Genomic DNA, 27,270 nt, shown 5'->3' on the forward strand with positions numbered 1-27,270 from the left:
TGGATTTTAAAACAGTTTTGATCTGACATTACTGGAATCCATGGATGTAAAACCCATGAATATAGAGAACTAATTGCATACATGTATTATACTTTACATATATTATATATGTATGTATGTGAGTATCTTTCAGAAGATGAAAATGAATAAATAATGAGAAATATTGAAAACAAAGCAAAGTGAAAAATCCTTTAAAATGGTTTGTAAAGTAGGATATCATTTATAATGTAGATTTCCAAACTATGTGAAACAATGTGATATACTGTTGGAACTGCATCCAGATGAACAAAATGATGACAGTGTAGACAGGAAGGAGACACTGACTTCAGCATGATGGGTCTGTCTAGGAAGGAGGAAGCAGGAAAAGGCGGCGGGGTAGGGCGCAAAGGGGCCTTCGATGTCTCCGTAATGTTTTCTTTTGTTGAAGAAAAATCTGAGGGAAATAAGGTAAAAAGGTTAGCATCCATTAATGAGGGGCAGCGTAGATTCACGGATGTTGTTCTAGCATTCTGTACATGTTTGCAATTGCTTTCTTGGAAAGCCCAGCTCCTATCTCCTTGGGAGAGCTGTGAGATAACTACCAAGTGCCGGAGTTTGGCCTCCCACATTAGGGCTGGAGCGGCTGGAGCTGCCCCCAGGACTCTCCATTTCTCGGGACAAGAGCTTTATCCCTGTGAGAGTGGGCGGAACCCAAGACCACACCATACATAGCCTTATCCATAAAAACCTGTTGAAGACAATTCCAGTGTGGCGAGGGAGAGAACGCAGAGGCGAGCGCCAGTCCATCATCAGTGGGGGACCCTGTGCCAGCATTTTCACAGCTCTGGGTCTTAGTTTTCTTATCTGAAAGACGCAGTGGCTGGGCCACAGGACATCTGAAGACTCCGCACCTCAGACCCTCTCCGGCAGGCATCTATGGCTGTGGGGGCGTCTGTGGCTGTGCAGGCATTGCTTGTTTCCTGCGCCCAGCCGACCTCCCTGCGGTCTGGCGAGAGCCCCTCATTTTCAGTGCGAGGCCCCGCAGCCGCCCAGATTCCCCACAAGGGGGACGCGCAGTTGGGGAGTCAGTCTCCTCCTGACGCTCCCCACCTGCCCGCTGCCCCTGACCTGTGCCTTGGCAGGAGGGGGTTCTGTAGGTGGCCCTGGAGGGAGGGAGGAGTTTGGGAGGAAGTGGATCCGGGGCTCTCCTCCAGGATCCCTCCTGGGATCACCTGGGACGGGCCACGTCCCCCTCTCAGCCACAGCCCAGGTGGGCGTCCTCTCCACACACCATCTTCCCCAGGCCCCAGAGCAGACCCCTCACTCCCCTGCCCCAGCCTGGGGGGTTTACCAGCCGCAAGGAGACTTTTACACTGTCTTCACTCTCCTCGCATTGCCCAGATCCGCTGTGGCGAAGCCCGTTTCCTGGCAGGCCTCTGGTCAAAAAAGCAACTGCCACCCGAGGGACCCTTTACAAGGACACCCAGCATGAGGCCCTGGGGTTGGGGTCCTCAGGTATTGGAGGAGGCAGGTACTTTCCTGGCCAGGGAACTTGAGGCACAGACCCACAGCGTGGAGCGGGACCACATTCCTCAAATTAACCCAGAAGGAGAGGGGAATGAGTGGAGTGTGAGGCCAGGCTCCTCCAGGGAGAGTGGCTGAGGCGCTATGCTTCCATGGTGACAGTAGGGCGGTAACCTCGTCAAGTTAGCCAGCTTCTTCCAGAGCCACACACACCCAGAAAGGAAAGAGGAGATCCAGGACTCAGCATGGACGCAGGACGATCAGAAAGGCGTCCTTGGTGGCACACTCTCCAGACACCATCCACTCCCTCCGGACACCGCTCACACCCTCCAGCCACCGCCAACTCCTTCTGGCCACCAATCACACCCTCCGGTCACTGCTCAGTCCCTCCAGTCAGGGATCACTCCCTCCAACGACCACTCACACCCTCCAGCCACTGCTCACACACTACAGCCACCACTCCAACCCTCCGTTCAGGTCTTACATCCTGTGGCCACTGCTCATTCCCTCCAGTCACCACCCACACCCTCCGGCCACTGCCCACACCCTCCAGCCACCGCTCAAACCCTCCGTCCAGGTCCCATATCTGATCACTGCTCACTCCCTCTGGCCACAGCCCACACCCTTCAGCCACCACTCACACCCTCTGGCCACCGCTAACACCCTTTGGCCACCACTCACTCCCTCAAGCCACCGCTTACTCCCTCTGACCACCCCTCACACCATCTGGCCATTGCTCACACCTTCCTGCCACTGGCCACTCCCTCCAGCCAGAGCTCACTCCCTCCGGCCACACCCTTCGGGTGCCACTCAAAACCTCCGGCCATGGCTCACACCGTCCAGCCACTGCTCATACCATCCAGTCACCACTTATGCTCTCTGGCCACCGTGCACTCCCTCTGACCACCACTCACACTCTCCGGCCACTGCTCACACACTACTGCCACCACTGAGACCCTCCATCCAGGTCTCACACCCTCCAGCCACCACTCACTTCCTCCGGACACCACTCACACACTATGGCCACCACTCAGGCCCTCCATCCAGGTCTCACACCCTCCGGCCACTGCTAACTCCCTCTGTACAGGGCTCACTCCCTCCGGCCACCACTCACACCCTCTGGCCACCGCTCACTCCCTCCGGCCACCGCTCACTCCCTCCGGCCACCGCTCACACCCACTACTTTGCCTGGCCTTGCTCTACTTTTGAGTTCTGTGTATGACACGAGCTGATGCTGATCTGCTGAGCAACCTGTTCCGACAGAAGAATGCCAAGTCCACAACGCACACAGGAGAGATGACAGTAATGGAGCCCCTGGAATTCAGTGGATGATTTTGATTCACGTCACCAGTCCATGCAGACACGCCAGACAATGAGGGAAGGAAACATATTATTTGGAATCAAAGGACAATAATACGTCAAGCACCAAATGCTACAAAGAAATCATGAAAATAGGCCTTAAACGAGTCATTCCTAGATTAACCTCCCCACATGTGAAAATAAGTCTTGGAAGTAGAAAGGGTGGGTTTGGTTCTGGTCCCTAGAGATGAAAACGTGCAGTGACTGCAGTTCTGCACTTCTGGGCTGGTGCGTCTTTTCTGAGTGGCTGTTGGTGGCTTTGCACGTGAGGTCACATAACTGCTTATCTCGTCAGGAATTTTGCAAGACCCCTGGAGAGAAAACCAGATGGACCCGTGGGAAAGGCCGCCCTTGCAAGTTGCTGCTTCTTTTGTTCTTAGTGAAGATCAGAAAGGAGCGTGAGGCTAGGCGTGGTGGCCCATGCCTGTAATCCCAGCACTGTGGGAGGCTGAAGCAGGCACATCATTTGAGGTCAGGAGTTTGAGAGAAGCCTGGCCAACATGGTGAAACCCTGTCTCTACTAAAAATACAAAAATTAGTTGGGCGTGGTGGCGGCCGCCTGTGGTCCCAGCTAGTGGGGAAGCTGAGGCAGGAGAATCGCTTGAACCAGGGAAGCGGAGGCTGCAGTGAGCAGGGATTTCGCCACTGCGCTCCAGCCTGGGCAACAGAGCGAGACTCCATCTCAAAAAAACAAAACACAAAAAGCAGCTTGAAGGTTGTGCTGGAATCAGATGGAAGGGTGCCTCTTTCGGGCCTGCTGCTGGTGCCGGAACTCAGAGCTCCGAGGGTGTCTGCTCGTGTGCAGGTTCCCGGAACTCAGAGCTCCGAGGGTGTCTGCTCATGTGCAGGTTCCTACACGGGAGGCCAGGGGAGGATCGGGCTGTCTTCATCACCTCAGGAACTCAGGTGGCTACTTGTCCCCTTCCTCTTCAGGTTTTTAGGTCTCTCTATAAATGAAAACAAAGGCGTTATTGTTTTTAGCACTTCCAGCCATCCGTCCAACATGATGACGGAGCGGGCACCTGCATTTTGCCCTGTGGGAATTGTGGGGCTGTTCTCCACGATGAAGACAAGGTTGGCCTCCCCCTGGGGCTGCCAGCTCTGAGCGGATCCCAGGCAGGCATGAAAAGCTCCAACCAGCAATGCATCCGCAGGTCCCATCTCCGCCCTGTGACAGTTCCGTCACTTCCGTAGGAACCTTCCAGGTCTTGGCACTATGTTCCTGAGTTCTGGTTTGAGTCAGAACAATTTTGTTTTAAACCCCCAACTAGATAGAGAAAAGTGCTGGATGAAAATGAAGATGAGGCCACGGGCATGCCACCAACTAGCACACGGGACACTTCCCCGCGAGACAGTGAGTCTTCGGAAGGCCCTCACGTTGACTTTCCTCACAATGGACAACTGAAACGCACAGCAGGCCCGCTGGAAAGCCTCCCAGGAAAGGAAGTCTCTTCTGGGTCTCCCCTAGGACGTCTGAAGAGGGACTTGGGAACGGGCGTGTCTGAGGCTACGCATCTCTCGCATGCACTGGTGGGTTGGAGGCAGCGGATGACTAAGGCGTTGTGCAGGGAGCAGGGGCTCCAGGCATCGCCGGAGCCAGCATCACAGACGAGCTCCTCCACCACAGCTTCACCACAACAGGGGAAACTGCCTCCAAGACCCTCCCAGCGTTTCTCAGTGTGCCCTGAAGCCCCCATGCAACACATTCACCAGGGTCTTCACCCCAGACCTCCCAATCAGACTCCAGATAAATGCCCTGCAATCTTCACATTTAACAAACAGCCTGAGAGAGGCTTCTGCACCCCTAAGTTTGAGATCTGTTGATTCTGCTGTGCAGTCACACTGGGGCCACGTCAGGGATCTGATGTGAGGCACACTCTGCCCTTGTTAGCTGGGGGGCCTCATGCAGGTGGCCTCCGCTGTAGTACAGGGAGGGTCACAAGGTTCTGTGGCCCAGGACGGTGCTGACATGGGAGGGGCTGAGGCGGCCCCGTCATGGAACCGTTGTGAGCGGGCTCCCCAGACTGATTTTGAACGTTTGTCTCCAGCTCACCCACGACAGCTGGAAGACATGGCGGTGGGCTTCTCTGCCTTGCGCCTTCAGTGTCTTAAGGGGGACTTTTAGGATCACCAGCTCAGTGCTCAGCCCCTGGGGATCTGTGTCCCGTGAAGGCCTCCATGTACTGCAGACCCGTGTGGAGGACCGGCTTCTCCTTTCCTGCCCTTTGCCCTCTGTGCCCGCACGACCCTTCTGTGCCCCAGGCTCCCACAGCACCCTGAACAGTGAGGAGGTCTCCCATTCAGTTGTCCATCCTGGTCCTTTCTACAGTGCGGGCGGGCTGGGCTGAGCTTTATACTGAAGAGCATAGCAGGCCACTCAGTGCCTAGTATGGGGCCAGGCTGCCTCTCCCAGCAAGGTGAGCAGGAGCAAGCACTTTCCACCGAGCCGGAGCACAGCCCTCACCACGCCCCGAGGGTGTGCTCAGAGCTGCAGGGCGGCAGTGCTGGAGGTGAAGCTAGCCCAGGTCTCAGTCCCAGGCCTCAGTCCCAGGCCTCACCCTGTGCCCGTGGGCACCATTCTTTAGTTTCTCATTTAAAGCACAAAATCAGTGAGAGCAAAATGGGAGTTAACGCCTGAGGCACATTCAGCATTTGATGTCCTTTCTTGGCCAATTGTTTCAAATTAAATGAGCTTTTTAAAAAGGTCTTGGAGCCTTGGAGACAGAAAGCTGACTGGTGGGTGCCAGAGGCTGGGGAGGAAAGTGGAGTGGGGAGTAACTGCGTGCTTCTGGGGTGCTGCGTGTCTTTTGGGAGATGAGAATGCTGGGAACTGACAAGGGTGGTGTCTGCACAGCCCTGGGAATGTGCTGATGCTACAGGGTTGTTCACTTTAAAATGGTGAATTGTATGTTATATAAATTTCACTTGAATTAGGAAAAAAAAGTCCTTACTTTGACGTCATTGTTAGTTCTTGGAAACTATGACTTTAAGCAAAATGATATATAATGAAACCAATTTTTTTTTCTCATCGACTTTATAACAAAATTACACTGCAAGCAAGGACGTTGCTGGAGGGCCTGTGCGCACTGTTTCTCCTCCAGCTGCAGTTTCTAAGATCCCATCAACCGTATTCAGTGAGGACCTCCTGTGTTTGAAACCATCCCAAGGAGTGGGGTGAGAGACTTCATCTGAGATCAAGCCAGCAAATGTTTCCCCGGCGCCCACATGAGAAAGGCGCCGCGTTCACCTGCCAGCGCGCAGCTGCCAGGGTCCCAGCGAAGCCCTAAGCCTCCTTCTTCCTCCTCCACCGTCTCAGGTTTCCCCTCCATGCCCGGGTCCTGCCAAGCCAGCCTCGCTGTTGGGTGCCCCCCTGCAGGCCCCTCCCACTTCCACGCCTCCCCCTCCAGGACCCTCCACCCCCCCACACCACCAATGCAGAGCTCCCCAAGCCTCTCCTGACTGCTGCCTCTCATCCCTGGCTCCCAGCGAGGTTCCAGCCCCTCAGCAGGCAGGCAAGGTCCTCTCCCGCACTGTCTCGGCCCCCCGCCCCCTCCCACTTTCTCCCTGCTCCTGGCGCACACGGGGCACGCCCGACCCATCCCCATCCCAGCAGGGGCTCCTCCTCGCTGCCTCCTCCTTTCCCATGTCGTGAGGCTCCTTCTTCCTCCCGGCCCCAGCTCCTCTGCCTGCCAGGCTGCACCCACCCAGAGCTGCCCAGGACTAGCTGTGATCTCTGTTTTCAGCACAAGCGTCTGACACCCTGGAGCCACCAAATCACTGCTGCTGAATTGACAACCACTGGGTCACGCCCTGGTTTTTATAGCAAGACCAGGGTTACATTTAAGGGACCTTAGGGTCAAAAGCCAGGGACAACGTGAGCTGGGGAGGGCGCCGCACCCACCTCCATCTGCTCGTGGATCCAGTCCAGGAAGGAGGTGACACGGGTGTACACCCCAGGCTTGTTCACCTCTGCGCAGCCGATGCCAAAGCTGGTCGCTCCCACTAACTTCCACAGCCTCCTCTCTTGACACACCAGGGGCCCCCCGCTGTCCCCCTGGGTGACAGGAAAGAAGCAAAGATTGGGGGACAGTCACCGCCATGCGAGATTGCTTTCTGTGGACAGTCTGCCGTGTGAGGCTGCTTGCTGTGGAGTTGGGACCCCCCTTCATGACGTCACAATGGATGACCCAGGTTACAGAAGGGAACCCACCAGCCCTTCCAGACACAGCATCCCCAAGGGAGGATGTCCCTCGGCCCCTTTAGGGTGCTGCCTCCAGCTGTGTGTCCCTTCCAGAATGCAGACCCTGACCCTCTGAAGCTCAAGGGCAGCTGGTGAGAGGGAGGGTCCACCTGGCCAGGGCCCTCAGGTGACCTGTGATCCACCTAGTAGAACTGGAGTCCCATCCACTGCAGCTTTCAGAGGGCCAGATTCACTGGTTCCCCGCCACCTGCCTCCCCACCACCTGCCTCCCCTGTGGTCCCCCACAAAGTCAGAATTGGAGGGGAGCAGCATGAGACCCCTCCCACCACCCAGCACCCACGCAGAGCCAGATCACTGGGTAAACACAGGCCTGGCAGCCAGGAAAAGGACTGATATCTTGAGCAAATTTCTTCTCCACGCCCTGTAAATTTACTTTTTGTTCCGTCACAGGGAAACGCTGGCAACGGCCTGTCCCAAGGGCTGGGTCACCCTGCCACGGCCTCGCCCACCGCCGTGGCCCCGTACCTGGCAGCTGTCCACGCCACCCTTCAGGTAGCCCGCGCAGAGCATGGAGGGGGAGATGATGCCACCGTACACGTCCCTGTGGTTGCAGATCTTGTTGGAAATCAAAGGGACGGCCGCGTGGTTCAGGACAGGGGAGGCGTCACCTGCTTCAAAGTGAGTGAGGGGATGTGTGTGAGAAGGAAGCCCGGCCCAAAACACAGAAGGCACGTGCTGAGACCAGGGGGGTGAGGGAACGAGGGACGAGGGGGATGCTCTCTGGTGTGACGCAACGGCGGAAAAGGACAGAGCCCTGCGGGTGGGACGAGCAGACTCCCACTGTCTCGAACCACGTCAAGCCCGAGCTTGCCCTCCTACGAGTGGCCGCAAGGGGCCACTCTGCTTCAAGGCAGGGCCACCGACTCTCCTAAGGTGTCCAAAGAGGAGGAGGAGTGGGGGCAACAGTGGCCAAGACACCTCCCCAGGGCACCAGCCCAATCAGCCATCAGAACACCCCAGGTTATGGGAGGGAAACTGAGGCTCAGGAAGGTCACTCCCTCAGCGTCTTTGTGAACTCTGGGATGGTCAGCAGAAAAATGACCCCAAAGACATTCTCACCCCAATCCCCAGAACCTGTGACTGTGTCACCTTACAGGGCAAATGGGACATTGCAGGTGCATTGAGGGACAGGCCTTGAGTGGGGAGATGATCCCGAGTAAGAGGGTGGACCTGACGAAGTCACAGGGGTCTTTTGAGGAGCCGGAGGAGAAGCTGTGACGACAGAGCAGGGACCAGAGTCAGAGAGTCAGAGAGAGATTCGAAGATGCGGCATTGCTGACCCGGAAGACCAAGGAGGGGCAGAGCCAAGCAGTGTGGGCAGAGTGCAGACGCTGGGAAAGGCCGGAGACAGATTCCCCAAGGGCCTCCAGGAAGAGCCAGCCCAGCCCACACTTGACGCCAGCGCCCTGAGACTGAGTTTGGACCTGTGACCTTCCTAACTATGAGATGATACCTTTCTGTCATTTTAAGCCACGAATTTGGGGTCGTTTGTTGCAACAGTCACAGGAGACTTAATCCACGTGCAATGGGCCAAGCACGCCCCCGACACCGAGGGATGGACCCCTCCAACTCAGCTGGTTTGTGACCCAGGCATCTTGGTGTTTTAAAGACTCCATAGATTCCATGGAGACAACAAAATCACACAATGACAGGACCCTGAGGGGCTGCTCTGAGGAGCACATGGTATCGCAAGACACTCAGCTTCCTGCCCGGAACGTGGCGAAACAGCTCAATGCATTATGGGAGAAGATTCCAGGACAGGCTGGAGCTGAAGCTACATCAGGACAGGGGCTCGTCGGACCTTTTGCACTGGACAGAGCAGATTGACAGCGAGAAGAAAATCGGCAGCGGGATGGAGAATCTCCTGGGAGGATGAAGCTGCTGCACAGCCTCCTCTTCAGAGCCCAGTGTCATCAGAATGACTCTGGTGGGCTGGGTGGTCCGGAATGAGAGCCCACCATGAGAGGAAGGGGAGCGTAGATTGGTGTCCCAGCTCCCACCACACACTAGGGGTGCTGGTTCTGATGAAGTTAGAAAGGCCCTGGACCAGCCACACTGGCACAGAACTGGGCCTGGGCTATGTGGGTGGGTTGGAAACTACAGAGAGCTGTGAGTGCCCTCGGCCAGGTGGGCAGCACTGCCAGTGGGTGGGGGGTAAGTAAGCCCCACAGACTCGAAGCATCCGGGTCAGCTCCTGGGTGCCTTCAGCCGGGGGTGGGCTCAAGTAATCGGTGTTGAGAGGAAAACACTGAAATTCCTGTGTTAGGTTGAACTGTGGGCCCCTCCAAAATATGCCTACCTGCCACTATGGAGCCCAACCTTATTTGGAATAGGGTCTTTGCAGATGTAATTAAGGTAAGAATCTCAACATAAGATCTCCCAGCATTTAGGGTGGACCCTAAATCCAACGACTTGCTGTCCTTATAAGACACAGGAGAGGGAAGTTTGAGATACAGAGACACAGGGGGCAAAGCCACGGGAGGAAGGAGGCTGAGGCTGGAGATCCAGCTACAAGCCCAGGAATGCCAGTGCAGCCAGCCGCTGCCACCAGAACCCAAAGGAAAGGGGTCAGAGCCTCCAGGAAAACCACCCTACAGACACCTCAACTGCGTGTGGAAATAAATCTCCACTTTTTTTGTTTTTGTTTTTGTTTTTTTAAACGCAAAGTCTCACTCTGTCACCCAGGATGGAGTATGATGGCATGATCACGGCTCACTGCAGCTTAGAATTCCTGGGCTCAAGCAATCCCACCCCAGCCTCCTGAGTAGCTGGGACCACCATGTCAGGCTAATTTTTGTTTGTTTGTTTGTTTGTTTTGAGATGGAGTCTTGCTCTGTCACCCAAGCTGGAGTGGAGTGGCATGATCTCGGCTCACTGCAACCTCCGCCTCCTAGGTTCAAGTGATTCTACAGCCTCAGTCTCCTGAATAGCTGGGATTACAGGTGTGCGCCACCATGCCTGGCTAATTTTTGTATTTTTAGTAGAGACAGGGTCTCACCACGTTGGCCAAGCTGGTCTCAAACTCCTGAACCTCAAATGGTCCACTTGCCTCGGCCTCCCAAAGTGCTGGGATTACAGGCATGAACCACTGCACCCGGCCCAGGCTAATTTTTTAAATTTTTTGTAGAGACAGGGTCTTGCCATGTTGCCCAGGCTGGTCTCAAACTCCTGGGCTCAAGCAATCCTCCTGCCTTGGCCTCCCAAAGTGCTGGGATTACAGGTGCATGCCACCAGGCCTGGCTAATTTTTGTATTTTTTGTAGAGATGGTGTCTCTCTATGTTGCCCAGGCTGGTCTCAAACTAATGGCCTCAAGGGATCCCATAGACTCGGCCTCCCAAAGTGCTGGGACTACAGGTGTGAGGGAACACACCTGGCCAATTTCCATCGTTTTAAGCCACGCAGACTGTGATAATTTGTTACGGCAGCCACGGAAAATGAATCCTCTTCCTACTAACAAAGAAAGTGATTGATGGAAAAACCTAAGACTCATGACCAGCTCTGTACTCACACTAAGGAAAGGGTGGCCCAGGCTTCATTTGCATGGACTATGGTTACTGCCACTCCCACTTCCCTTATTATTACAGCGATCTCATCTGCTGCTGCTTCCACTTGCTCTTTGTAGGATGAAAGAACACATCTTCCAAAGTCCCACAAGACAAAGAGTCTTCACAAATACGAATCTTTGAGTTCTGAATGAAGCCTGGGAGGGTTGTCTAGGTGGGCTCTGTATGTCCTCAGTTAACAAGGCCGGGGGTCCGGGCAGGGAAAGGGAAACACCTGCTGTGTTCGAGAAGGTCTAACTCTCTCCTGAGAAGGTCTGCAGGGTCATGTTGTCCCCATAACAATGGAACTGTGACTCCTGACCCACAGTTCCTTGGCTGACTGTGTGTCCCGAGAAGCTGACATGCACTCCCTGGCCGGGGTATCTGGGCAGCCCATGGGAACATCACACTGGGACATTGGGGGAGCCCCCTCCGCAGCCCTCTGGGTTCTGAGCTCCTGGACTCCGAATCTTGGCTTCAGCCCACTGACCTCCATCCTCTGTGGCCCCCCATCCTGACGTCCAGCACACTTTTCCATCGGGGAAGTTCTCTTCAGAGTTGGGCAGGCACACAGGCTGGATCATTTCTGCTTGAAGGGAAACAATAGTTCACAACTCAATTGAAGCAGGAGTCCGAGAAAACAATCTCATCTATGCTTCTGCCTCTGAGGAGCCCAAACTATCTCCCAAGGGAGGGAAGGTCGAGCCCTTGGTTACTTGAAACCGATCAGCTCACAGCAGGAGCACCTTACCCCATCCACCACACCCAGAGCATTTAAAACTGTAAAAGAGCCCTCCACCGTGGCAGCGTGAGGGAACCTAGACCAGGGTCAGCACACCTCTTGTGGAAAGGGCTGAATAGTCAACGTTGTAGGCTTCGTGGGCTGTGCGGTCTCTGGCTGCCATTGGAGCATGAAGACAGCCCCAGGTAATAGGTACCCACATAGGTGTGACTGTGTCCAGTAAAATGTCTATTTACCAAAGCACGATGGGGCAGACCAGGCTCTCAGGCCAGCACGTGCCCACTCCTGGCTAGATCACAGTGTGGGTGTTGCTTATAGAACACGGCTCCATGAATATTGCTATGGTTCCTGGGATATCTGGAGGCGACAAGTTTGCCTGTGTGTAGGGCTGGGTCCTGTGGGCCTCCCCCAAAGCCAGAGTACCCTGCACATACCTCGGGCTTTCGTGTGAACACACCCTGAGGTTCCCCGAGCTTTTCTGTGCAGAACAGTAATGGAGAGGTAGAGAAGGAATAAAAGAACTCACTTGAAACTTTGGCAAAGTACAAGTGCTGGCACCTCATTTCCTATAACCAATATCATTAATAATAGTTGGCAAACTGGCACCACCATAATCATTTTCCTGCTTCTCTGAAAATATTTGTTTCTGGGCATTACATGTCCATGTGATGGATGCAGTAATGACTCTGCCAGATAGAGCCTGCAGCTGGTCTCAGGTCAGGATTCTGCTTCAATAAGAGGGAATTCACCTATTTATTATGCTTTCCCTGCTTTCTTAAGAAGGAAAGAGGGCTGTAATTTAATTGGGAGTAGTCTCCTAGTACTTTGTTTGCATCTATGAGATGTTTGAAAGTTTTATCAGGTGTAGCCCTTCTGGCATTTTTGTAATGTCCAGAGGGCAGGGCTTGACTTTTCCAAGAAACAGGGTCTTTAGGAGCTGCTGGTTGGGAGAGAACTTTTCTCTAATTCCAGGGAGCTGAGGGTGCCCAGCATCTTTCAGCTTGTAAAGAAATGAGAGGACTCCACCACACCACCTGGCCAGCCTGGGAGGTTCTGTTTCTCAACCAAGATGGCCCCTCTACCTGGAGAAACCAGGCAGGTGGGAGGCACTGGCTGAGTGACCCCTCCACAATAGGCTCCTGGACAGGAAAGTGCTCTTTGTCCCTACAGATGGATGACTCTCTTCCACCACCTAGAGGCCCCAGGGGGTCTGGCCTCAAGAGGCTCTTCCTGCCTCCAGGTGGCACCAACAGGGAGAAGGTGGCACCAACAGGGAGAAGGTGGCACCAACAGGGAGAAGGTGGCACCAACAGGGAGAAGGTGGCACCAGACAAAGCACACAGCCCACGAAGGCTCTAAAGTTATCGTTGGAACTACAGCCCACCAATCTACCTGGCAGAGTCATCAGTGCATTCATTCTGTAGGCCAGGATCTACAAACTACATTTAAGCAGGGTAACATTGAAAATGTAGGTAGGACTCAAGTCTGCAAACATGAGAGCCACATTGTCCAGGATACAATTGAAAATCACTTGTCATACCAAGAGCTAGGAACATCACAACTTTAATGAGAAAAGATAATCAACTGATGCCAACACCAACATGAATCAGGAGTTGGAATTATTAATATCTGACAAGGATTATAAAGCAGCCACATAAGAATGCTTCAATGAGCAATTTCAAATCCTCTTGAAACAAAGGAAGAGCTGCAGAACCACATAGAGACCCAGATGTACCATTGAACGTGAGCGGCCCGGCCAGCTTCATGAGGGCGATGTCATTGCCCAGCCTCTTTGGCTTGTACTTGCTGTGGTAGACAATCTTCTCCACCAAGTGGGATGGGGCTGGATTGTCCAGCAGGGAAACTAGACCCACCTGGATGGTCCATGACTTGGGGAGGTACAAGCTGAAATGAGAAGAGCAAGAGGTGAAGCACAGGAAAAGTCCAACCACTGAACTCATTGACCTCAGGTATCCTGAAAACCTAGGAAGATGGTGGGAGAGGTTATCAGGCAAGATGTGGTCCCATCACCCTGCTTGTTTATGCTGTATATGCAACTGCACTGCCACACCCTACAGAAACACAGACCCACACCCCATGTGTTTCCCAGACAGGCCTCACTCTCAGCACCTCTGAGGTTGTCTTGGCATTTGAGGGCTGAACTCAACGTTGGTCACTGCAAGGAGTCTATCAGGGACCTTTCTTCATCAAACAGCAACAAAATAGGGGGTAAAAATATCAGGGAGAACCATTGTGTTTGGAAGTCTTTTCTGTAGTTTTCTTGCACTCTAAGCTCCTGAGATTTTAAGAAGAGACCCAGTAACTGGCCCCCAACATATTCCCTCTGGCCTCCCGCACCACCATCTCACCCTGTCTCTGCCATAACATGGTCCACTGGAATTAGCTATGGGAAGATCTAGGTCCTTTCATTTTTGTGGGTTTCCTCCAGCACAGGAGCTTCCTTCCTCTTCTGTCTGCCCTTTCTCTAGGAGCTACAATCCTTAAAACAAGCTCAGGGTCAGGAGTTACCCCCAGCCGATGATGATGGGTCCACAGTGAGGCTGGAGACTCCTCTCCAACTGTACATTACTTGGAGGTTGGTCTCTCTGTCTTCCCTCTGGACCCGCTTCTCACCACCCAAAGCAGCCCCACCCTGACATGACCCAGGAGTGAACAGGGGTCTGGGAAGATGGTCAGCAGCACTCACTCGTAAACACAGTGTGCAGCGGTGACGATCCACAGGGGCGTGATGACAGAGCCCCCGCACAGGTGGTAGCCCTGGAACTGAAGGCTGGCCTGCCAGGGCCACTGCGAGAGCAAGGACATGTTTCCACCCACGATGCGTGAGCTGTAGCCTCTTCTATGACCACAGGCTATGGAGGGGAACAAAGGCTTGTGGGTCCACCCTGCAGACTTCTTTGGGGGACATGGTGTCACCACCCTACACCTGGTCCTCTCTCCCCACCCTCACTGCCCCCGCTCCCAGAGCTCACAGCAGCTCTAAGACAAGTGCTGCAAGGGGGAGCTCAGCAGGGGAGGTGGTCAGGCTCTTGGGGAGACCTGAGGATGGTGGGTGCTGTGGGGGATGCGGTGGGAAAAGCACCTGCCCTGCTTGGTCAGTGCCCAGCATTGGCAGCGCCACTCCCCATCCTATTCCCCCAGTGATGACAACACCCTGGGATGTCAGGAGCAGGCAGGAACCTTCTGCAGCCCCCTCCTCACTGCCGCTGGTGCACGCACCTCCCTGACTGCTCCAGACCCCACCCTTGCGGTGTGAACACTCCCCTCTGCCAGGAACGAGGGGCACTGCCCGAGGCCTGGAGTGGGCACTGTGCACGTGTAAGGAGGAAGTGGGAACTGAGTCAGGGACTCAAGGCTCTTCAGAGTGATGGGACATCATGGGCCTTGGTCCTGTCCGCTGCTAATGAGTTGCTCTGGCTGTCTCCCCCACCTGACAGGTGAGGCCGACAGGTGAGGCCGACAGGTGAGGCCAACAGGTGAGGCCAACAGGTGAGGATGACACTGCTCCCCTCCTCCAGCAGGTAGGGGTACACAGAGTTCCCGCCTGGCACCCAGGAGGAAGGGATACAGAGCCCCATGGGGGGAGAGGACTCTGAGGGCAAGGAGATAGGACTCAGCATGTGCTTGCTCCCCCTGGACCCCTGCCTTTCTGGAACTCTTACCTGTGCACTGCAAGGTAACCACGTGGCCAGAGGCACATCCCTCCCTAAAGCGGAGAAAAAGTAGGCTCTGTGAAAAACGCCCCAGATCTGTGAAAGGAACACTCTTAAAAACTCAATCTTAGGGTAACAGAAAAATAAATTATATTTCCCCCTCTTTGAATGTAGATTACAATTTTAGTCTATGTTCAAAAAAAAAAAAAAACCATGAGGATGAGGTCACACAATTCATTGTAAAACACTCGACTAACAGTGAAGTATTGTGTATACAACAGGCCGTTCTGTATTTCTAAGCTTTAGATAGCTAGTGATAAAGGATGTGTAAGGAGATATATTCTATCAACATATCACGCTGTCATTGCATGGCGATTCAGCCCAATGTTCTCCACGTCCTGGCCCCTAGGGACACAAGAGTGCCCAAGGGACAGCGTGGCAAGCTCTCTAGGACTCCTTGTAGCCTGGGTTCACACATCTGGCAGAGGACTCCTTCCCCAGAGCAACAAAGTGTGATTGCCCCAAAATTGACACTCCTACCCCCACCCCCACACACAGGTGGAGACCAGGGTGTGTGCTTTTCTCATAGTGAAGGGAAAGGGATCCCAAAATCTTTGTAATGTTTTCTGCCTTTTGAGCCCCAGCTCATCATGCAAGAGAAAGCTAGTGTCACCAGACTGCGGATTTAGCACCCAAGACATGAGCTGTCCCTCCAGACTGCATGTGGGTCCCGGGGTGCTTATTCATCCCCGACGGACAGACCAACAAGCCTACTGTTCCCAGAGCAGAAAATGCACATCTTAGGGTTTGGGCCTAGATGTCAGGGAGAGAATATGGAATTGGATTCAGAACTCTTGGCTGTATCTGCTACACACCGTCTAACCTGGGGCAAGGCATGTGGTCCCTGTAAGTTTCAGTTACCTGGTGGTTATTTAAGAACACCTGGTTTTACCTTCCCCGTGAGTTGTTGGGGAAAACATGTAAAATAAATAATGAATGCTAAAATACTTCGTAAACAAAGAAGGATAAATTTCTATCTTAATTTCTGTTTTTCTTCCTTTTACCCTCCCTCTCTTCCTCCCTCCCTCCCTTCCTTCCTTCCTCCCTCTCTTCCTCCCTCCCTCCCTTCCTTCCTTCCTTCCTTCCTCTCTTCCTCCCTCCCTTCCTTCCTTCCTCCCTCCCTCCCTCCCTTCCTCTTTTCCTCCCCACCCCCCTTCTTGCTTGCCTGCTTTCATTCCCCAGACACACCCAGAGTGCCTGTCACATGACAGTACATTGGTCACACTCACAGCATTGTTACCCTTCTACTCTGTTTCCTTCCCTTTCTTTGTTGGGCCATACTCGCCCAGGTTCTCACACCCCCAGCCTGGCGCATCCACCAGTCTCATCAAGGTGGCTAACTCCCACCTTCCATCTGAGATAACACATGCATGCCTCTTAAGTCCTTGTGGAGTTGTGCATAGCATCACAAATCCAGCAGGTGACTCGATACCTGTGCAGACAACAGCATCGCCTGACCACCTACCTCACATATACTGAGTGGTGTAACGCAGTCACCCTGTCATCTGGCAAGAGGTGATCGATGGACACAAACTCCTCCCGGAACTGCCCCTCCAGCGAGCTCACTCTGAGGTTATCTGAACTTACATAGCTGCAAGCACATCGGAAAGACAGACCCGACGTGGTAACTTTACACTTTGAAGCATTCAACCGATGTGCAAGTCACAATATTACAGGGATTGTACATGGGGGATGTCATTTTGTCCCCCCAAACCCATCAAAGGCTTCCTTTGCCAAGAGAATGAAGTTCACTCACCCTGGCAAGGCATTCAGTCCAGGCCTGCTGTGTTCTGGGATGACCCCCGCTTCTGGCCTGTACCTGACAGCCCCGTCCACCCACCCTGGGCTGCAGCCACACAGTGAGTGACCACCTCCTATGTCCTTGGTTGAGTCACTCTTTGCGCATTCCAGTGAAATGCCCTTTGCTTGGCCTGAAGCAAGTCCAGAGGGGAGGTGAGCACAAAACTAGGTGCAGTATTGTCGGGGGGCACCCAAGCAGGGACACCAAGCTCTCCAAGAACAGTGAGTTGGAGGAACAGGAGAGACGTCCCTCACCTGCCCAGGACCAGCGCAGAGCCCCACTGGAAAGAGATGAACACATACAAGAAAGCGATTCCACGAACACCAGAGCCCAGCTCATGTTTACAGTGCCAGGACACAGGTCTTCTGGAGAACAGTGGTGAAAGTGATGCAACTTTTTAAAAAAGAATCACATGTTTGGAGAGTCACAAGATGGAAGATGGTGAATAAACAGCCATGTCCTCCTTCCCTTGTGAAATGAACAAAACACAGTACAGTAGGCTTGTTTTCATAGTGAACACACCAGCTTATCAACAGGATTTCTTCAGCTTACTGTAAATGCTATGGGGGTGTGTACGTAGAATACAAAGTTCAGTCAACTTTGAGTTTTGAGGAAAATGTAATCAAGGCAGCGGGCACGACTTTCGCAGCCCTTCCAGGGATTGCTCAATGCACGGATTCCGCTGGCACTGGCATGAAAGAGCCGATGGTTGCTGGGATGGCTTGGCCCCAGTGCAGGTGGCGGGGCTTGTGCCAGGCAAGGGGACCCCAGTGCTGCAACTGGAGCCTCATGAACTGTCCAAGTCTCAAAATGGTAACAATGACAGCCACAACCACACACTTGCCCAGTGTGCTCTTGCCCACCAAGCCCTTCCATACTCACAGCGTCAGCGGAACTTCAGTTCCCCTCCAAGTACGTGCTATTATCATTCCTCTTTTCTAAGAAAGGAAACTGAGGCATGAGCTGTGTGTGGAACTTGCCTGAGTCTACACTGGGATTTGAACCCAAGCAATCTAGTTTGACCATCCTTTGGTTATTTATTTATTTATTTATTTATTTATTTATTTATTTATTTTTGAATCACAGATCTCTGACATAGGATGTAGTAGAGCAGAGAAGATTAAAGAAGGATTTTAAGGAGAATTTAAGAAAATAGAACAAAATGCAGAAATAAATCTTAGAAACTGAAGCAATGGATAGAGAACAAAAGAACAAGCCTATAGAGAAGAAAGTAGGCAATATTGGGGTAAGAGATGGGGGACATCGCATTCCCTGGATTTCCTTGTAGAGAGAGCGTATTAAGGATGAGAAGGAATATTTTACCAAACGGGCTGGGGTGGAAGAGAGACGGGAAGGCTACCCCCACCATGAGGTGGCCTCTACCTGATGCCTGGGACAGCTGGGGCTCCTGACTTGGGTCTGCTGGGTGGGGAAGGAGAGGGATTGAGCTGAGTTTTCCTGCATAACAGAGCAGAGAGGCCTTGAGGTTTGCTCAGACAGAGCGGTGGTCCTCCAGGACAGAGGAGGAGGGCAGAGAGAAGAGAAAAGGAGGCCCCCCAACACCCCCCACCCAATGAGTCAGAGGAAGAGGCTCAGCGGGGAAGAGAAATGCCCAATGGGGAAGCTCTCAGCTGTGTGCAGTGTGTGTGTGTGTGTGTGTGTGTGTGTGTGTGTGTGTACCTCTTCCTCCTTGTCTCTAAGGAGTAATACATCATTCCTGAAGACGTTAGTGTGGATGATTTTTGCTCTTCTCATTGAACTTGAATTGCAGCTCATTTCTGAATCTCAGTTGGTGTGGAGGGAGAGGGAGGCAGACCTCAGGGCTGGAGGCTGGAGGGCATTTTGGCTTCCACCAGCTTTGGGGAAAGACAGCCGAGAATATGATTCATGGAATTTGAAAACTGAGACTCTGTGGAGGACTCAGGGCAGTGTGGCTTTAACGACCCCATCTACTTGAGTGCAAAGCAGAATGCAGCCTGCCTGCTTTGAGTGCTGAGACTTGAGAGCAAAGGGGAGTAAGGAGGCTGCTAGGGGAACCCGTGGAAGTACAGCGGCTGCAGGAAGTCAGAAGGAAGGGGCCAGGGGAGAGAAGGAGGCCCATGCCTAGGCCAAAACTGTGTCACTCCAATGCAAAAAATCAGGTAGGCAACACAAACACTAAAAAGTGAATAGTCAACTGTTATAGTTCTTTGTTCTACATGTTGCTAAACAACTGTTTTGGATGATTGTGTCTTCACTAAATTTCTGACTTTCAACAATTGGTTCTGTGGGGTTCTTGGGGAAGTGTGCATGGGCATTGATGTGACCACCAGGACCAAGCAGGAAAGTGTCCAGGAAGCTACTCTAGGAGCTGCAAGCTGAGGAGCTGGAGGGTTTTTTGGTTTTGTTTTTGTTTCTTACTTTGAAACTTTTTATTGCATGTTTGTATCTCCGATCCTGGCCTCACCCTGAGAACCCCCAAACATGCCACTTCCCATGTGCCTTGAGCAAGTCACTTAGCCTGTCTGGCCTTGGTTTGCTTGCCTGTGAAGTGAGGATGATATCGGGCATCCTAAGGTGGATGTGAGGATGTAATCTGAGAGTGTTAAAGCACCCAATAGTGCTCAACTAAATGGTAGTTGTCTTTCTTCATTGTTATCCTCTCTGTGTTTTGCCCATGGGTTGGAAATGCTCTTTAACTTACCTTGGGAAACCCAGCTGGGCACAGGCAACATTTGCGTAGTGACCCTTCCAGTCATCGGAGCACATGGTCTTCCACGAAGCAGCTGTGAACACCTGGAGCACGGCATTCTGACCACTCACCCGGACTGGCCGATGTGCGGAAAGAAAGGCTCATTAGTGGCTGGTGGAACCCTGAGACCATAGGCAGGGGTTTCTCCACAGCCAGCTCAAACCCCTCCTCTGCCAAATCTGACCCACTTCTTGTCCACGGCAGCCTCCCCATCACAGAGCAGTGACTCTGGATCCCTGAGACTTCTTGGTGGTCTCATCTTATTGCTTATGTGGTCTCCCCAAGAGAGTCAGAGCTCCATGGAAGGCCCTCCCTGACCCCCAGCCCAACATGTCTTTGGGCAAATGCCAGTTCAATCCCAGCTGAGGACATGACCTAAAAATGGCAATGACTTGGACCCATTTTACAGATGGGAAGGGTTAGGGTTGGCTTCTGCTGCTTCCTTCTGTTTCCCCGGGGAGGAGCCATGACCTTACCACAGCGGTACTCGTCCTCCCCGTCTTTGCAATCCGAGACTCCATCACATCGAGCTGTCAGCTCGATACACTTAAAGGATGAGCGACATCTGTACTTCCCCGAGCAGTCGAAGTGGACTGGGAAAAGGGAGGAAGGCAGGAATTAACCAACAGCTCTTTCAGAGTGCAACACTAACAACTGTCCCCCTGCCACACAGTGCGGAGCTGGCCCATGAATAATGAAAACTGTATTGAAATTGCATCCCTGTCAGCAGCCTGTTTCCTGCAGCCCAGTTTCTGTTTTGAATTCCAAGGGGTGGGGCTGCTGTGCCCCACTTTATCTCGCTATGTGGCCTGGCCCAGGAACCACAGTGCAAGGTGAATTTAGACTCTGGAGGTCTCAAGGTCAAGAGAGAAACTGCATGGCGGGGGGCCGACCTGCTGAGCCGGCCGAGCAAGGAGTCCTGACTGAGAACTGCTCGGCCTTCCTGGTTTCTCTTACCGAGGGCAGAAAGTGAACGAAGTGTGGACCACACAGTGGGGCAGGTGGCGAATTGAACTGACCTGTGATTCAGGTATTTGAAAGAAAAATTGTTCCCTATTAGAGACCCTCCATCCAAATGACCCACTTTCTCAAAAGCCACATGCACCTTATTGTAAAAACAGCTGGTGCGCCTGCATTGCATGAATAGGTCTCTTTGTCTTCTCCCCGCTGCCCCGGTCAGTGCCTCCTTCCCACCTGCAGGATTCTATTTCATCAGCTGCCTTTGGCCACTCCTAACCGGGCAGGTTCCTTGGTGACAAAACCATGAGCATGGCCAGCAGCCCTTGCTGCACCCCAGACTGACTTTACATTCATGTGGGCAAATAAAACTTCAAGTCACCAAACCAAAAGGATGTTTGCCTCCAGTAATTAAGGCTGGGCAGCAGCAAAATGCTGGGATGAGAGGGGGCACTCATGAAAGTTTAACTACTTGGCTAGGTATTTGAGATCCTACTAAATAATGAATTGTACTTACTGCCCAGACCAATGGCCAGTGCTAATATCAATGCAATGATCCCAATGACGATGATTGGAAAAAACTTCAATGGCAGCAGTGACAGGATCTGTGCAGCGACGGCATCTGCATCTGAAAACCAGAAAAAGGAAGAGCAGAAAGCCATAGAACCTGACTTGGAGTGCCATGAAACTTACAAATGTAACTATCCTTTCCCCCTCCCCTCTTTGCAGAGAAGTCTCAGCCCAAAGAAAGGTGCCTTAATTAGGGAAAGGGCCACCCACCAAGGGGCACATTCTCTAGTTCAGTCCTACCTGCTCCACCTCTGACCCGGTTATTCCATGGGGGATGAGGGGATGTGCTATGGGTTGAATAGTATCTCCCAGAAAGACACGTTGAGGTCTTAACTCTTAGTACCTCAGAATGGCATCTTATTTGGAGATGGCCTTGAGAGTCTTTACAGAGTCATCTAGTTAAAATGAGGTCATTAGGGTGGGCCCTAATCCAACGTGGCTGTTGTCCTTATAAAAAGGGGAAAACAGCTGGGTGCCGTGGCTCACTCCTGTAATCCCAACACTTTGGGAAGCCAAAGCGGGTGGATCACCTGAAGTCAGGAGTTCAAGACAAGCCTGGCCAACATGGTGAAACCCCATCTCTATTAAAAATACAAAAATTAGCTGGGCATGATGGCAGGCACCTGTAATCCCAACTACTCAGGAGGCTGAGGCATGAGAATCGCTTGAATCTGGGAGGCAGAGGTTGCAGCGAGCTGAGATCGCACTGCTACACTCTAGCCTGGGCAACAAGAGCAAAACTCCGTCTCCAAAAAACAAAAACAAAAAGGAGAAATCAGAACACAGGGACAAACATGCATGAAGGGAAGAGGATGGGAGGAGACACAGGCAGAAGCCAGCCTCATGAAGATGAAGGCAGAGATGGGAACAATGCATCTACACGCCAAGAAATGCCAAAGATTATTGGCAAACCGCCAGGAGCTAGGAAGAGGCAGGGCACGGTGCCCTATGGGTTTAAGAGGGAGTATGGCCTTGATGACACCTTGGAATTCGGACTTCTGGCCTCCAGAACTGAGACAATAAATTCCTGTTGTTTTAAGTCACCCAGTTTTGGGGACTTTGTTTCAGCAGCCCTATGACACTAAGATGGAGGGGAAGTAGCATCCCAACTTCCAAGGCTGTTCCCCTGCAGAGGAGGGGGTGAAACCCACATGGGGAGCTTGCAGGCAGAGGTAGTGCTGAGATCTCCCAGAGGAGATGCAAGGACAAGATGTTGATTTTTGTTTGTTTGTTTAAATTTTTTCTTATAGAGATGGGGATCTCACTATGTTGCCCAGGCTGATGTCAAACTCCTGGGCTCAAGTGATTCTCCCCACTTGGCCTTCCAAAGTACTGGGATTACAGGCGTGAGCCACCATGTCCAGCCGAGGACAGGATGTTGATACACCATTCTCCACAATTGCTGTGCACAGACACTGACAGCTTTCATTCCAGATCATCTCTTCAAGAATGTGTGTAGAGCAAACAGCCTTGGAAGATACAGATAGCGTCTCCCTCCAGAGCAAGAGGCAGGTTTGTTTACTGTCCAGTTTAACAAATATAATGCCTTCCTCCAGAGCAAAGTTTGCACAGGTCTGCTTGCAGACCACTATAAAGATGAGGGTTCCCTTAACTCTGGGATATGCAGCAGCAATGCAAACTACCTGCACGTGCAGCATACACGTAGGCTGCTCCACATGCCTCTGTGGGACTGAGAAGGCAAAGGCAGCCAGCACAAACAGGATGTTTGTGCCCCTTGCTGCACTGTGAGGAACAGAGTCCTTTGTCTCTGACCCAGGACTCTCATGTCTTCCAAAGCACCCATGAAACTGTGGCAGGCTAAATTTTGGCTTGCAAGTAGGGTGACATCTCAGGCCCTTTACAGTTCTTGCCCCTAGAACCAGGCAAATCTGGTGGAAACGATATGTAAGGAGTGTCCAGATGCCTCGCCAGAAGTATAAGCCTCTCTGGGCAGCAGGAGAATTCCCACCAGCACTCTTCCCTCCTGGGGAGAGCAGGCCATTTCACCTAAATTACCTCATCAATCCTAAAAATACATGAATGCTCAAGTTGTCTTTGTTAAAAATAAGGAAGATTGGAATCCAGAAAGGGGAGAGAAGCCTGCCCAGGGTCACACAATTGCCCAGGATGAGACTAGCACCTGCCTCTCTTCTCCTAGTCTTGGACATGTTGAGCCGAGAGCTCTGTCATGGAAGAGCTAAAAAGATCTTTCCCTGCCTGACCGTGGAGACTCACAACTTCACCCTCTGGCAATAAGGAGTGTGATTATGAAATGATCAATATCAGCTGAGGCTGCCTAAGAAAGAAGAGAATTTGAAGACAAAAATGATGAAAAGACATGGAATGCGAGGAGAAAAGAGTGTGCAGAGGAGAGGGTGAGCAGGAGATGGAGGAAGAGCAGGGAAATAGAAGCTGCACTTCGCAGATGTGGAGGCTGGGAGGAACGCAGAGTGAGGGAGGATGAGAGATCGTGGCAAGTTCTGTGTTTTAGGCCTGGACAAGCTCAGTGGTTTGTTGACGCTGCATTATCCATACCTAGAACAGCAGGGGACACACAGCAGTCCTTGATAAAAATGTGCTAGATGAATGAGTGAATGACATCATGATAATGAAGGCCGTTTTAACTCAGGGTCTGAGACCAAGTCCTTCCAGGACAGCCCATCTGTGGTGGTGAGCTGGCAGAAAGGATCCTCTCTCCACCCTCACACCTCGATCCCCCGCACACTAACAATTCTCCTCTATGAGGATGCCCACCCTCCGTCTTATACTTAGAAATCTGCAGGAACCCCAGGAATGACATCTTCACATTCCAGCTGCTCTGTATTTAAGTTGGATTTAGAAAATGACCCCAAATTGTCAAATCAAAGATTGACATTTAATCGAAAGGCTGTGTCAGTTCCCATTTGCCCTGCTTCTCTGCCAGGCTGCCCTGAGGGCACTGCAGGGGCCCCACGCCTCCTCTGTGCTTGGTCCTTGAGGACATTGCCTGGAATAAACAATGAAATGTACAGCATTTCTCCAAAGAAGGAATGCAAATGGCGCACAAGTATGAAAAAGCTTTCAACTTCTTGACCAGCCTGCCCAACACGGTGAAACCCGCCTCTACTAAAAATACAAAAATCAGCTGGGTGTGGGGGCACGTGCCTGTAATTCCAGCAACTCAGGAGGCCGAGGCAAGAGAATCGCTTGAACCCGGGCGGTGGAGGTTGCAGTGAGCCGAGATCACGCCACTGCACTCCAGCCTGGGCGACAGAGCGAGACCTCGTCTCAAGAAAAAGAAAAAAAAAAAGCTTTCAACTTCTTGAGAAATGAAAACAATGCAAATGAGGCATAACTACATACCAACTTCACAACGATTCACATGAAGTGAAAGGAAATGGCCCCCCACCTACAGTCACAGGGGTAGAAACTGTGTAAACTTCCCAGCCGTGTAAACTTAGACACCGGAAAGCTCAAAAACAGATGAAAGTTTTGAAAAGTTTTAGGAAATTATCCTAAAATGTCACCGTAGATATACGCAAATATCGACCCCCAAGGACACTTAGAAGAATGGCACTTATAATACTGATGCACAGGAAACGGACCAAATTACCCACAAAAAAGAACGGGTGAAATAACAAATGAGGTACACATATAATGGAATACCTATAGGAGGACAAGATGATATAGAAAAGGGGTTGACGAGATTTTCTGTAAAGGACCAGACAGTAAATACAGCACTTAAACTTCATGGGCCACGTGGTCTGTCCTAACGACCCCGCTCTGCTGTTATGGCGTGAAAGCAGCCACAGACAGTATGTGAACAAATGAGCATGTCTGTGTTCCAATAAAACTTTATTTACAAAAGAAGGGGGTGGGCCAGATTTGACCCATCAGCCATAGTTTGTCAACATCTAGAAAATATTTAATTATTTAATGCCATAGAAAGGTGAAGGTGATATTGTTAAAATTTTTTAAAAGCTTCAAAATAATACAAATAGTACATGTTACTTCCAAAGGAAATATAGATATATAGATAGAAAAAGGCAAGAAATTCAATAATAAATTGCTAATAGGATTATCTCTGAGTAATGATGCCATCGTGGGTAATTTTTAAAAATCTTTTCAATGAACTGTATTTTCTAAATTGTTCTTCTAATGAACAATACATTACTCTATTTATGAGGAAAACTTTTTGTTCCTCCCCACTACTTAGTCATAGCAAAATAATCAAAAAATAAGAGAAAGGAATATTACAGTGCTATTAATATTCATATTATTTATATTATAAAATATTAGGAACAACTATAGGTCAAACTATGATCAAATGGCTATGTAAACTGCATATCTACTTGATGGAATACTGTGATTCCATAAGAAAAAATTTATAAAAACCTTTTATGGAAAAAAACCCACCTGCCTATATCTGTACTGTGCATGAAACCACACATATGGGCAAAAGCAGGAAGAGACTTTGCAGCCATAAAAACCAGGTAAGTTTTGGGAGTCAGGTGATTGCAAGATTTTTTTTTCTTTCATTGACACTTAGCTAATTTTGAGCCGTATTTTTAAATGCGTGTCTTTTCAGTTACTTGAAACCTCTTCTCCCACCTCCCATCCTTTCCAAACCTCCTCCAAGCCAATTTTCCAGTTGGTTTAAAAGAAATCATTAGGGTGACCCCCACTCCCACTTTCTGGAACCTCAGGCAGAGCTCCTGTGGTTCCTCCCTAGCACCAATGTGTCAGGAATCTGCCTGCGTCCAAGCCCTGACTTCCAGAACCAGCAACCCCACAGCTCCCTTTGACCAGTCCTGACTATCTCTGGTCAAAAAGATCCTAGCCGTATAGGTTGCTAGAGAGTCCACTGTTTTATCAGGCATTTGTGACTTATTTACGAAACCAACTTTTTTCCTTCAGTTAGGAGCCACTCCGTCATCTGCTGCTGGATTTTAATCTAGGCCTCTAATATCTTTGGCGACATCTGGTTTATCCTGAGTTTTCGGAGGGACTGGTGGCCACTGCTTCTCAGGACTTCCTGGAGCACTCAGAGATTTCCTGGCCAGGATCTGACCTCCTTCAGGATTGACAGGGCAATTGTGGAGCCCCAGTCTCTGAAAACCTCCAACAGGAGAAGAAAACACCGGTCTCCAGGGAGAGAGCAAGGGGCTTAACAAAACGATCCCCTCTCCAATGCCCCTTCTCCCCAAGATTCTGCAGATCTAGGGAAGTGCAGGTGTCCAGCCTGTGGGTGTCAGAATGACTGGGGAGATATTTCCCCCACAGGGACAGTCAGTCACATTGGTCACCTACATGAGGGTATGGGCAGAAATCACAGAGTCCTCACCTGGGTCCACTTACCTGGTGCAACAGGACTGATTTTCAAATCGTCAAGGCCAAAAAGCGATCGGAATGAGAAGGGGGCTTCAGCAGCAGGCGGATCATTTTCCCCCATGGTGACTGTTTCAGGACCTCTGACATCCGGCTCCGCCTCCACCTCTACCTCCTTAGCCGAGGAAGAACAGAAAGCATTTGTTCCCCTATTTATACTTGTAGCATCAGGTGCATCTTGGTCATACGGTAAATCTTTGAAATTCGACAGTCCGCACAAAGCGCATTCAGTATCGATTAACCAAAAACAGTCATCTGGTGAGAATGCATTTTTGTCTGAGCTACAGCAGATAACAGAAAAGCTTCTAGAATTCACAAAAAAAAAAAAAGTATGAACTTATTTCTGCTAAGACAATGACTTTCCCATTGTTTGTCCAACCAATCTTCAAATCGATTGCTTTAGAGAGATTCCCTCTCACCATTTAGAAGTTGCCATATTGCTGTTGTTCAGAAGATAAATTACTCTCAAAGCCCTTTCCATTGCTTTTTTGCGATTGTTTTCACCTGTCCCACATAAACGCAATTCTTTCCCTGTGCGTGTGGTACACCTACCATAAGCATAAGTAGTTTCGGTACTCACATAATTCCCGAGTCCCAAAAATGTAGATGGCACCACGGAAGAGATAGTAGGCCACAGTATTACTGGCTTCCCATAAACACAGCCCTTTCCTGGCTCACACGGGCATGACCTAATTAAGAATG

The 27,270-nt window shown here is 51.3% G+C and overlaps 1 protein-coding gene across 1 annotated transcript; it reads right to left on the reverse strand.

Moving 5' to 3' along the window:
• Nucleotides 1-165: 165 nt before the first annotated feature.
• Nucleotides 166-27,270, reverse strand: TMPRSS3 (transmembrane serine protease 3). Its single transcript, XM_034947989.3, has 14 exons — nt 27,149-27,270; nt 26,539-26,683; nt 21,149-21,259; nt 20,151-20,267; nt 19,627-19,750; nt 16,608-16,733; nt 15,092-15,135; nt 14,116-14,281; nt 13,144-13,313; nt 11,157-11,252; nt 7,589-7,734; nt 6,764-6,916; nt 3,756-3,809; nt 166-433 (listed from the first exon to the last, which is right to left on the reverse strand). The coding sequence occupies exons 2-13, from the start codon at nt 26,630-26,632 to the stop codon at nt 3,792-3,794; spliced, it is 1,365 nt and encodes a 454-aa protein (XP_034803880.3). The 5' UTR covers nt 26,633-26,683; nt 27,149-27,270; the 3' UTR covers nt 166-433; nt 3,756-3,791.

This window comes from Pan paniscus, chromosome 22, assembly GCF_029289425.2.
Source record: "Pan paniscus chromosome 22, NHGRI_mPanPan1-v2.0_pri, whole genome shotgun sequence".
In the NCBI taxonomy this organism is placed as follows: Eukaryota; Metazoa; Chordata; class Mammalia; order Primates; family Hominidae; genus Pan; species Pan paniscus.